The sequence below is a fragment of the Zonotrichia leucophrys genome, chromosome 8 (genome assembly GCF_028769735.1).
Source record: "Zonotrichia leucophrys gambelii isolate GWCS_2022_RI chromosome 8, RI_Zleu_2.0, whole genome shotgun sequence".
NCBI lineage: Eukaryota > Metazoa > Chordata > Aves > Passeriformes > Passerellidae > Zonotrichia > Zonotrichia leucophrys.
In genome coordinates, this window is record NC_088178.1 from 14,438,703 (window position 1) to 14,452,372 (window position 13,670).

The following is a 13,670-nucleotide window of genomic DNA, read 5'->3' on the forward strand; positions in this document are numbered from 1 at the left end:
GCCCTCTCGCCGAACCTGTCTGGGCAGCGCTGAGCCCCGGCGCTGCGGGAGGGGGCAAAGCAAAGGGGGAGCCGGGCGGCGGCGAGGGAGCGGGGCCCGCCCTCAGCCTCGCGCCTCAGCCGCCCCCTCACGAGGAGCCCTCAGGAGCAGCCCCGCGACGCCGGAACCGCGGCTCCGGGGAATGCTCGCCATGGGCGGCCAGTTCTGCAGCTGTTTGTGGGTAAGAACAGGCCAAGTTATTTTCTATAGAAGTTATAGAAACATAGAAGTTTCACAGGACAAAAATGCAAAAGCAAGAGACTGTTGTATTGCACTAAATCAGGCACGATTTCTTACAAGAGACTGCGCCACTTTCAGTGAAAAAGTAATACTGAATGTGTGGAGGTTTCTTTTTTAATCATGTAAGAGGAAATAACCCTTCCACATGGTCAGAAAGAGCTGCGATGCTGAACCATTAAAAGCACTGGTACCCAGCTCTGCTCTCTAGCCAGGCATGAGTCTAGCGTCTAATACTGTCTTCTGAAACTGGTATTTTAACCAAAAATCAGATATTTTAGTAAAAGCTTTTTCTTTTTAATCACTTTTAAAGCATTTTATAATAGAAGGAACTGACCTCATATGTGCAGTTTTAGAATGTAATTACAAAGAAATACAAATACTGGATTTAGGCTCCTGATAGATACCTTTTTTCCCTGGTAGCCACTTACTGTGCATGAAGTTGGACACCCCCAAACTCAGAATATCACTTGAGAAGCATCAAAGTACAGTGATGGGTAAGTGTGGGACAATGAGAAAAATCCAAATCTTAAGAGAAAATGCTTCCTATCAGTATTTTGCCTCCAGTTGTTACACATTTACTCACGTATATCATGCATGTTAATTACAGTTGGCAAATATTTATACCAGAAAGTATTTCTGCTTGTCACTTACATTTGACAGTAGCTGGTTTTGGAAATAAAAATAGGGCTTGTTCTGAGACAAAAGGTTCTTAGCAGAATGGACCCTGCACTGTCTCCTGTGTAAGGGCTGCCCTGGCCTAATGCTCGTCTGGGACGTGCCCAAGGGACAATTCTGATAGAAGTTTGCTCTGCAAGACCATTTGAATATTTCACGACTTGGCTTTCTCCTTTGTTTTTGAGCCTGAATGTCAGAACACTAATTAAGTAGAGCTCAGACTCAAAGAAAATAGATTTTTGTGAATTGTGTGTTCTTCAGAGCATTGTTCTCCACAGTAGTTTCCTTTCCCAAAAGGGACTTCTGAGGAAAGCTATCTGATGAGCTGAAGTTATTTTCCTACTTACTGTTACCTCTGCTGTGACCATTTCTGACATTTGGCCAGTCTTAGCTTTAAATCTCACAAGCATTTCTTTCCCCGTACCTACAAGGTGCATTTCACATAAAGGTGAAGTTGCAGGAGAGAGAAAGAACAGGGCTGAGTCTGGCAGCATATCAAATATTTCCTGGAAGCAGAGTACAGGACCCCACTTAGGCACGGATAGAAAGATCTTGTGATTAGAACTCCCCTATGATGAAGATAATGGCATAAGCATTCGAATGAATAACTAATTTATGACAAGGCAAAATCTATAATCCAATTAGTGTTTCTCTATGTTCTCCTGGCCCATATCCTGTATGTTGTACATCAGCTCCATTGTTTGGTTTTGTGGGACTGTTACATAGGTATCTTCCTCTATGTATTTTTACATGAAAACTGATTGTCTGTCTTCACACACACATATCAACTGTCCTGTTCTCTGATGACACAGTCAAAGAAAAATCAGTATTTTCCTTTAAAGGAGAAAAACAAGTGAAGGTCCACTAAAGATGGAAAAGGAAAGTTTTTTTTTTTTGCCATTTACAGAGCACAAATAAAAATTCATGTCAGCATTCCACAAGTTGAATGAAATACAGTGACTCAGCATTTGACTTACACATAGGATTTATTATTTTCTGTCATACAGAAATCAACTAAGAACCTCGAGTATGTAGCATGAGGAAGAAGGGTTGTGGGACTATGCAACCATACAGATATTCTTGAAACAGAACACTATGTTGACAAAAATTCATTTCAAAATAGGATTACTTAGGCCCCAGCTCATTATCTAGGTGTGGAAAGCAAGCAGGTGGGAATCATGCAAGCATTTGGTTTGAGAGCTTAACACCCTCCCCTTCCCTCCACAGGATTGAGTGGTCAAAATATTCCAGGACCATAAAGCCATGGACTACAGGTACTGACTCAAACCTTTCTTCATATGCATCCCACTATACATATATTGGATTAATCTTGGTTACTAGATAATCCAGATACATGATAATCTTCGTTACATGATAATCCAGAAAATAGAGATTGAAGGGTTTTTTTTTCTCTACAGATACAGCAGGAGATTTTGTTATAGGCAGGAAGTTTGATTTATAGGTGGGTTTCTTGTTTGTGGATATTTCCTCATTTTATGAAAGTCACAAAAAGCTTTTACACTACCTACACTGAATCTGGCATGTACACAGAGTTTGTCCTATCTGTACTGATCTTAAGCACACTGATATAACTCTACTGGCAGGAAGTCATGCCACACTTGAAAAATGGTTATTAAAAAAAAAGTGAAGAATGAAAATGAATTCATTAAGCACAACTGTGCGAAAATGGCAAGAATTCCTACATTAAGGATTGCATAGGTGAGGATATTGTAGGTTAAAGTAAGTTGGTGAGATCAGTCTCAAAAATGTTTTATATATTTAAGGTACATGGGCCAAAATTTTTACTCCAGTAACTAGTCTCTCTGTCTAGACACATAAATACTGTGATCTTCATAAATGTGCATCTGATAGCACTCACACTGACTTAGGTGGGAGCTCAGAAAGAGTAGTCACTGTCACTGAATGCATAAATACAAAGTTTGATGGACTACCTGGGTAATTGGGCTGAGTCCCAAATTTGTGCATGTGAACCTGTGTTCAGGTTCACCAGAATACACACTCTAGTCCAGTTAACAGTCACAATCTCTAAGTGTACAAACTCTATTTTGACCATCAGTGTCCTTGATAAATGTATCTAGTTACTGATTTATAGTCAGCCCCTCCAGACACTGAGGTTTGAGTTATTGAAGACATATATTTGTATTTTACAGTGCAATAGAGAAGGAACTTATGTTGCATGTAATGCAAAAAGTTAGGTTCTTAGGACTTTGATTTCTCTAACTGGACAGTCTTCTGAGCCATCATTTAAGGAGAACAGGGGAGGAATTTAATGGAATTCCATTATTAATTATTTCATACTTTAACTGCATCTAGATGGTTCATCAGGATAAGAACCTCATTAAGTTGAGTGCTGTATAAAAACACAAGTGTGCACAGTGCCTGCCCCCAGTGTCAGCTCCATTACCCTCTCTGAAAAGAGAATGTTAAGCTGAAAGCCAATCTGCAGATGTGGCTGTGGATTCACTTCTGTGTTTGCACAACTGTGGCTTAATGGAGTGCAGATTGCAAAGAGAAGTATGAAAGGGAGGTCAAATGCAAGAAACAGGTGTGTGTGCATGCCTGCTCTGTACAGCTTCTACTGGTTTTAGTTATCAAATATAAAAAAAACAAATTTGTAAAAAAATTACCAAACTCAGTATTTTTCCCCAGCTGATATCCAGTTCTTAGATAAATCACTTTTCTCTGTTACAGGATTAGCTTCTTTAAACACACAGTAGTTGTAAATGGGAAGAAGTAAAGTTTTAAATTAGCTAAAGAAGACATTTGAGCTGTCATTTTTCCAAAGTTGAACATTAAAGCTTATTTTAAAAAAAAATTGCATATAGCTTTTGTTCAAGAGAGAAAAATGAAAATCAGTATGGATTTTCTGCAAGAGATGAAAGCTTCTAATTATATTTGATTTCAGATCTAAAAGCCCATTTCCAGAGAATCATCTGTTGTAATAAAGCTGCAATACTTCTCATTTTATCTTTTGTCCTCAGTTCCTATGTAGTCCTGGCAAGAATGTCATCCATCAATGGAAAAATGTTAAATCACCCCAGTCATGAAATATTAACAGAATGCATACAATTATGACTCCTAAATTGAAGTCTTTCTAGCTGTAATTTGTCATACCTACAATTGTACAATGTTATTAGTAGAATAAAACTAGAAAACTACGAAATATATCTATTGGAAAAATAGCATTTCTAGTACATGCATTATTATAGACAGGTCCTGAGCCTCATTCAGCTGAGGTCAACAAGAGGGTTTTTTGACATTAGTGAAAGCAAAATAATGAATTCCTAAATATCTTGGTTCTCAGCAACAGATGAACAACATAAGAGCAGTTCTTAATTCCTTCATGCAAAGGTTTAGGTTTTCTGGAGCAAAGTAGAATTAGCATGCTACTTACTATTTTCCAGATGGCAATAATGGATATTGAAATATATATAAAATAGTCTCCCTACAGTATGTACCTATGACAGGAATGTGATTTTTTTTTTTAAATCATATTCCCTGAAACAAACTGATAGACAATGCTAGGGGAACACATCCTAGGGACAGTCTTTGGGAGAAACATAGGAAGTTCTCTAGCCCTAGTTCTTCCAAAATAATAATAAAATTTGCCATCTCAAAACTTGAGTACAATTTTGAAATAATTAAAAACCTTAAAAAGTATGTTAGAAGATTATTAAACGTGTACAGTTCAATCGCATATCATCCAGAACTTAAAAATATTGCAAGCTAGCTACATTTCTTGTACTCAATTATTAATATTTTCCAATGACACAAAAAGTAGTTTTATTACAATGAGAATAGTTTAATATCAAATATCTGTTTCCGATGAGCATTGTGTTTCTGCCTGCTGTCTTTATTACCATTTTATATGCTGTGGATGTTGATGAGGCCCTGAGAAACCCATCTGACTTTGAAGTTACCTGTGCTTTTAGTAGCAGGTTGGACTACAGACCTTCAGAGGTCAGTTCAAGCCTACGTTTTCCTGTATTGCTATGATTTTTCTGTAATTCTTTGATTCTGGAGGAAGCTTTTCTAAGGGAAAAAACTGAAGAATTTATGAAGTGTCCTTTCCATTACCCCTATACCACAAAACAGATGTCTGGGTTTTCATGCACTTATCTGATCCCTTGTAGCAGTCCAGACTGCCTGCTGATCTCATTCCATGTACTTATCTCTTCTGATCTTCACTGTGTGTCTCAGCCTCTGCATTTCTTTTGCTACACTACATCAACATGGTATAATCTCATGCATTGAAGAAGCAAACCAAAATATATTATTAACTGGTCTGCTTTTCTAACTGTTGTTTCTCTCTTAGTGGTTAGGCTCTGTTTCCTTCCTGCAGTTCTGTCAGGCTCTACCAAGCTGCTGTCTGTTGCCTTTGGCTCTGTGGGCCAATCTCTCATTCTGACCACAGCCCCTAGGAACACTTTCCTAATCTACCTCAAAACTGGTGTTTTATACTCATCTGCCTTGTGGGCTGTGTTCAGTGAAGCCAGTGGTGCAGTTTTCCTTAAATCCTCTCATCCTCATTTGACTCCTGCCTCCATCTTTTCATTTCCTCTGCTTCCCTAAGTTTTTTTTTTTTTAATAGGTTATTGGAAGAACTCCCCCCACTCCTGCCTTTCCTGTACAGTTCCAAGTGCCTGGCCTTCCCTTTTCTGTCTGCACTATGTCTGTTGGTGACTTACTCCACAATTATAATATTAGCTGTTATCTGTATGTAAAAACCCTGCAGAGCTGCTTCTCCAGTCCAGATTAGACTCTTAACTTTCCAAGTGAAAAAAAAAGTAATTATGCCTACAGATACCACTTTTGGAGGTCTAGTCTTTTTTTAAACTTAAACTTTTAAACTTAAATTGAATATACATGCAAAACATCTTTCCTTATTTTTCATTTTCATGACATGTCATTCAAGGTAGGCCAAATCAAGGTCATTATCTGAGACTGATTGCCAAGTCCTCTCCTTTAAATTTCACTGATAGTTTACTAAATGTGTGTTGCTCTCTGTAGGATACAGCCATCTTTGCCCATTCACAGAACTATCTCAGGTGAGCTGTCACTTGCACCTGTTAACTGCAGCCTGGTCTTAGGCTCTGACAAAGCAATTTCACTGCTCTTATTCCAAATACTACTGCCAGGGGAGTATTCTGACTGTGCCATCTTTTTGGTTTCCTCACTCTCACCCTTCACTGTTTGCTCAGATGTATCTGTCTACCTTGTCTTTGCTTTAGAGGTCTTTCAGGACCTCATAATCACTGTTCACTTGGAGCCCGTGGCACCACCTCTGTTTCTCTGTCAAGTTTTCAAACAAACCTTTATCCATTCTCTCCTGTTTTGGAGAAGAGGTGAATACAGTGATAAAGTCACTGCCAGGAGGTATGAGAAGGACTCCAGAGAACTCAGGTGACTGATACTATTAAACAAATAGCTACATGCACCAGGTTTAAAGCTTGGACATTCCCTTGAATGAGGTCAGGGTCAAACAGTTTAGGCAGCACATAAGGCTGGTCAGGATTATACATTCTTCCAGCTCCCTTGTTATCCAACCTTCAAATCTCACCCTAAAGTTCCCCCTTCTCATAATGCATACAGGAGAAAAAATGACTATTTAAACTGATGATGTGCTGAAGCCATGGCTAATCAGCTAGACAAATATTGACACTCTCATTTTACTTTTCCATTCATGTGCATTTTTTTTTGTCTTTTGTCTTATCTTGGATTCTAACCACTCTGTGGGCAGTCTTTGTTTTTGCTCTTTGTTTGTACAATGTCTAGCCAGTGGGATGCTGCTCTGATTAAGCCTCACAGGCGCTCTAGTAACGCGAATTAAAAACAATACCACGTTCTATTCCTGCTGCTCCTGCAGACACTCTCTGCCTGTGGGAAGCTGAATTCTATGGCTGCCTCTGTACCAACTGAACAATACCCTATCCTCAGCAGCGGGCTGCTGCAAAACTGGGAAAGGAATTGCAACAACAGCACTGGGGACTTGAAGAGAGAAGCTAATTTAAAGTAAATTGGCAGATAAAAAAAGTAAATGCAAAGACAAAAACCACAATTAAAAAAACTCTATATGTGATCGTATTTCATACAATACACTTGAAATTTTGTGTCAATTTTCAGTGTCACTTTTTCAATTCAGTAAAAAGTTAAAAAGATGGGCAAAGTGAAAAATAGACAAAAGGATCCCTTCTTTCACTTTCTGTCACTTTTCCTTTCCATCATTTCATCTTGTTTAACGTGAGAATGCCCACTGTCAGCTTTAAAATCCTGATGATACTTGATTAAACTTTTTGGTAGACAACTTTTACTTTAATGCTTTACACAGACATTAAAAACCACTATTCCTTGGCCTTCTGTAAGAGCTTCTCTTGACCTTCATATTTTACTATGACCAGTATTATAGTTCTCTATTTTATCCAAAAGATTATCACCTACTGATGTACCTTGTAAATGCTGAAGGTGAAAAATAGGTTTTCTTGATGTTTTGCACTTCTAAAGGTGGTTCTAACTCCCTCAATATGAAGACTGGGTTAAATGCAGAGTATTACATTTATAATATTTGGAATTACAATATCTCAGACTATTCATCCTGCTGTTAAAAGAGCAGATGAAAGATTTTTATGATGAGACTAAACATCTTCCTTCCATGAGTTTAGAGTCTTCCACTGACATAAAAAGAAAGGAAGGTTTTCCTTTTTTTCCCTTACCTTGATATTAAAGAACAAGATAAATTTCTTCCTCCATTCATTTTGAGAATAAAACATTACTTTTACTTATGTATCAGAAATTCAACAAAGTGCCTTGCTAGATAAATTATTTTGCCTCAAAGATCTTTATTCTGTCAAATCCAAAGTCATAACTTCTTTAATCATACACTAGGACAAGTTCATATTTCTGCAGAACTGAGTTTCTGACTATGAACAAAAAGAAATGAAGTTTGTCAAGTTAAGGTGCACTGCTGGAATTGTGCAAAAGCTTGCAGATCTGAAGTGTTATCAGTGGTTAGAGTCAGCTTAAGTTTAGTACTTCTACAGTTTCAACCAGAATAGAATGTTAGTTAGCCTTTTACTCCTGCATGGCACTCACTCCTGAAGGCACTTCTGTTAATGACTAAGAGGAGGTAGAATACTTCCTTTTGAGATTTGAAGTTGTGTGAAAAACAAGCACTACTGTTTCCATAATGCAGATATCTTAAGGGGGTCCAACCTCTGCAGGGAACAAAGCCCTGCATGTTTCAGGAGTTCTGACTAGGGAAGAATTACAAGAAGTTTCTCACTCCTTCCTCCCCTGTCAATCAGAAGAGACAATAATCAGTCCTATCCACACCCAAAGAGCCAAAAGCAGCAAAATTATCTGTATATCCTATTTCACTCTGAATCAAAAGAAAGGTTGTTGTGACATTTAGTCTCAATTTATAAAAGCTACACTAGAGATAATAACAAAGATGCAATAATCCTATTACCACTCCCAAAAGTGTGGCATCTATGAAAACACACAAAACCAAATTCCTGAGAATCTTGCTATACTTCAGCATGAGAACATGCAAGTGTAATTAACTAATGCCTGAAGGTAATTCTAGTTAGCATCAGACTTCAGATGTAACACTGACCACAACTTCAGATTCAGAGGTACTTTTGGAGACATCAGACATGCTGTTTCTTAGAGCAGGAGCAACATTCTACCAACTCCTTTGAATTCATGCACTATGCCATTTAAAATATTTACTTAAATATGTGCATTTTCATGAAAGAAACAGTGGTCTTCGTACAGCACAGACCCTGTGAAGTCTTAGATTTGAAGAAAAGGCAATTAAAAAAATTTATTGGAAACTTCTAAACAAAACAAGCCAAAATACAAAAAATCAAATCTGGAAGAAACAGATGAAACAAGCTACTCATATTAACAAGCTCCAAGGCAGATTCAGATTGAAACATTTTCTTTGAATATAAGTATGTTTTACTGTCATTTAAAGTAGTGTTGGCACACATCACCTTTTGACACAACCATTCTGAATCTTTATTGTTGTAAAATGAAGTCACCATATTGGGGGGGAGAAGGAGAGGAATAAGTCTACTATAGTGCATTCGTCTTTAAATTTTTGATCAATGAGAACATTAAATGTCAAAAAAGAAGATAAAAGGGAGGGCAGAAACCCAGACTTTTCCTTCATGTTATCTAGTTTTTCTAACAATTCTAGAAAATACATGCTCAAGTTCATTTTTAGAAAAGACATACATTTAAGTCTTGAAAAATTATTGTACTTGTGATTAAATCTAGATGATAAGTTAACATATTTACCTCAATTTATCAGAAAGATTGCCTCAGTATCAAGAATTGCTCGTTCTTGACTGATGCAGTATTTCATTAAGGTATGGAAACAACTCATCAAAAATAGATTTGGGGAATGGGTTGGAGTTCAGTTGCAAAGAGCTGAAACCTTAATGATGGGTTTCCAGTTCAAGAATTGTCCATTCCCCTTGAGGGGACGAGCAGTCTTCAGATGAAAAGCTCGCCACTGTAATGCTCGCTGAGGAGTCGTCAAGTGGAGACATGAGCTCAGTCCACCTGCTGAATGTGTCAGCCTGGGAGCTGCCCTGAGGATTGGAACCATCTCGTGCCAGAAACAGTGTCTGATTGATAAGACATTGTGCTAAGTTAAGGTCTTCAGGAACAGAGTTTTTGAAATCTATATGTGAGTTATGCTCAGATAGCAATTGCCTGAGTAGAGTCCAGTCCTGTTCTGCAAACGGTTGATCTTCGAGATCCATCTCTAGATCTGCTGTTTCTGAATCCATCCTCTGCTCAATTGCTTCTCCAACATCCATCTCATATATTGGAGAAAGGGTTTTTGAAGGCCGATGTTCATACATGCAGGTTTGTGCCATTGTGTCATAATCATCTATGTCTCCTGAAATAATTCACAATACTGTACAATGTAAAAATTGTAGATGATCCTCCCCTCAGGGCTGTGTACAGCAAAATTTAATTCATTCAGGAAGGACAATCCAATCAAGTTAAAAAAAGGGGGATGGAGGGTTATACAAAATTGACAAAATTTGAGGCATTTATTACCTATATAAAAACAAAGTATGATTTATAAATTAAGTTAAAGCAGCAATCACCACTGGTAATTAACAATAACCTCCATAATTAAGTTTCTGATACAGAAAATGACAATGTAAATATACACTTAATGCACATGAAATTTCTCATTTACTACATAAATTAAATTTAGACCAGGAGGTGCATAGAGGGAATTAATAGAGAATGATTACTGAATGGTGACTTAAGCTATGTCAGCTTAGTAGAGAATTAAAACCAAAATTGTTTATCCACAGGCTTATTTCTACACTGCACATGCAAGGGCAGCTGCAGGCAAGGACAAGCAAACTTAAAAAAAAATAGTACAACTTTTAATGTCTTCTTGTTCTGTGGTCTGGCTGAACATAGATCATCATCAGTGTTTCATTACTCTTGAATACACAATAGTTGTAATCAACACTATTGCATATTTTTGATGGGATAAACAGACTGAAGTATTGATATAAAGAAGACAAAACACAAAACTAGACAGGTATTCATCTAGCTACATGAAACAAGTTAGAACTTTTTTTGTATATAAGCATGAGTTCTAAGTATAAACTCTCTTTAGGAAATAATCTTTTACTGGTAAAATTTAGAATTTTAGACATCTCATAAGCTCTAAAGCAGAGTTCAAACCTACTCCCACTGGTGTATATGGCAAATATTCAGTTATATTCAGTGGGAGAATGATCCAAATTTGTATATAATATATAAATAAATAAATTACAACAATAATGCATATAGCTGTTCAGGTAAACAGTTCAGTGCGCTTTAGTTAAGGTTATTACTTTAGTTATTGCACATCCCATTCAGACATACTATATGTTGTCAAGCAGACAAAACAAATACTAAGATTCCATCAAAAGCTGATGCTGTCAATGTTAGATTGGATCAAAAATAACTGAAGTACAGACAACTGCATCCAATCTTTCTTTTAGCATTACAGGAAATCTCTTTTCTTGTAGTCAAGTTTCTCATTGAACAGCAGGGTATTGACGGATATTTCAAACAGACAAGCATTCTCTACCCAAGTTAAACACTTAAAAATATTTAAATACTGTTTCAGCCAAAATTACTTCAGTTCAGGATTCAATCCCAGACAAATTGCCAAAGCTTTCCCTATTAATTTGGTTTTGAATGACTGAATGTTTCTATTTCTGTACATTACCTGGAAGTAAATCAGTATTATCGCATTCAGTAGTTGCTGGTTGACTGTCTCTCACTTGACTTTCCTGAGTCAGCACCTGATTCTTACTGGCTTCTACAGGTTTGGCAGAGCTGCTCTTTTGCACATCAGAATTAGTTTCTCTCTGCTGAAGATCTAGATGACATGGTCTTTCTTGAGACTTTGCGTCATTGTCTAAGTACTTATTGCACTGGTGAAATTCAGTAGCCATGTCATTCTTGATATTTACTTGCTGGTTTTCTCCTGGATGTGGACTACCTGCTGAATGTACTTTCTCTGGGCAGTTTTGTTCAGTCATTGAAGCACCTTGATTCTCCTTCCCTGGGATTTCAGCACCCTGAAGATGCAGGACAGAACTTCCACTTTTATCCGATCTATTGTCTCTGTCCTTTTGCTGTTTGCTATCCAGGAATCCCTCTCCAGTTTCCAATGAGTATCCTGAATGAGTAAAATGGTGCTCTTGAGAAACACTGTCAAATACTTCTGAAGGAGTAAGAGACTCTATTGAGTGCTGACGTGAAGTGTGAGTCTCTGCTTTATCATCGGCTCCCAGTTCTTCACATTCATCTACTGAAAGTAAAACAGATCGTTTGAAATTTTTAGTTTTAGAGAACTCCTGACTTGCAGTATCATTTTCTGTTGCATCCTCAAAAGCTAAATTATCAATTCCTTGGAACTGTTGAGTAGGAACATTTGATGGAGGAAAGCTTTCTGCAACGTTCTCTGCTTCAGATCTGTCATCTTCTGTTTCATCGGCAGAAGAAGAAACTTGGTCTGCTTCCTGAGTAAACTGAGCATTTCCAAAAGTAGAAGTTTTGCTTTCTCTAGTTGTGGTCCGTGAACTGTCTTGATGGGACCAAATTTTTCTTGGTATTTCATCATCACTTGTTGAATTAACACGAAAGAGATCAGAACCCTCTTTTTTCATTTTCACTTCTATTCTTAGGCTGCTATCATAAATTTTTAATTCCTCAGGTGTACTTGTGTCACTGCTGCTTCTTCCAAGAAAATCATGACATAGCATAGTGCTGCACTTAGAAATCCCTCTTTCATTGGATCCCTCATCGTCCTGAGAGCCTCCAGCATCATAATCTTCTGATCTAGGTTTTATATCATCAGAGGATGTGGTTGCACTGCCAGTGTCTGATTCAGGGCTCTCTTTTGGATCTACAGCACCAGTACTCCAATGGTCCACAAAGGGAATTTCTGCATTTTCATGGTTTTCTGGCATTTCCATAGGCTCTATAAGCTCTGTGTAATTAGGTGAATATTTTTCTGTTATTTGTTCTGTGGAACATTCTGAAGCATCGTCTAAATCTGTTGTAACTGATTTATATTCAGTCAAGGCTGATGTATCACACAGTTCATCAGCTGTAAGAAATCCTTCCACATGGATCTGAGAAGATGATATCTCATCCTCTTTATTGGTTACTTGGGAAAAGCTTGACAAAGCACTTTCACCATAGTTATGACCTGTTTCAGAGTTTATTTTATCACTCTGTTCATTACAGACTTTTGCTGCTTTTGAATCTTTCACTCGTTCTCCTAAAACAATAGCCTTTTGATTGGTTTCCTTGGAAAAGTCTGAATATCCATCAGTGGAAGACTGTGCATGACAGTGAAATTCAGCTGTATTGTCATCTTTCTCTGGATCTTCAGTCTTTCTAATTCCAGTCTGATTGTCACAGATTTGTCTGGTTTCCATGTCATTTTGTATTGAAACATTCAGTTTATTAACAGTTTCTTCTGCAATTTGAGGAGAAGATTCGGATTGTATTTTGTATTGCACAGTTTCAGAAGAATCTGGTAATTTTTGTTTATTGGATTGACAGGACTCCAGCAATTTATTGTCACTGCTACTTTCTGTGGCAGATTTTAAAGATTCATTTGCAGAATAACATTCATCATTGTCATGAAGTTGACCTGCCGCAGCATCAGCCATGTTTTTCTCAAGTTTCTGTCCTGAACCTCTGTGCTCAGAAGCGTGCATATTCTTCTGGACAACAGGAGAATCACTCCTTGAGTGCTTTTGGGCAGAGGACTGAGATTTCAATACAGCTGATTTCTGTTTCGGGTCTTTACTATTTGTATTCTCAGCATTCTTTGATGGAGCCAGAGTCTTAGGTGTTATTTTTGAAGTGGCTTTTGTTACAGATGTTTGTGATTGTTTAATACTCTTCTTCTTAGCTGAAGGATGCTTTTCTGGGAGTGTTGTCTGAACCAGGTTTTGTAACACATTTTTTTCTTCATTATGTTTTGGAGACATTCCTGATTTCAGTGAATTTGGTGATTCCCCCTGAGGTCCTGACAAACAGTAAAAAAGACTATAAAGGTTGTATGTGCCAGTCACAGTATATTCACCAATTTTATGTTAATGTTTGTTTATGTTAAGAAACAAGTTACTCAACTTTTAATGTAACTA

General features: G+C 37.5%; 1 protein-coding gene across 1 annotated transcript in view; it reads right to left on the bottom strand.

Annotated features, from left to right (window-relative positions):
* Positions 1 to 8,967: 8,967 nt before the first annotated feature.
* BTBD8 (BTB domain containing 8) overlaps positions 8,968 to 13,670 on the bottom strand; it is a 31,001-nt gene continuing 26,298 nt past the window's right edge. Inside the window, exons 17-18 of the mRNA XM_064719803.1 lie at positions 11,231 to 13,552; positions 8,968 to 9,886 (exon numbers count right to left, since the gene is read on the bottom strand). Coding sequence (XP_064575873.1) covers positions 9,417 to 9,886; positions 11,231 to 13,552 — 2,792 coding nt within the window. The 3' untranslated portion in view covers positions 8,968 to 9,416. The remainder of the gene's footprint in view (positions 9,887 to 11,230; positions 13,553 to 13,670) is intronic.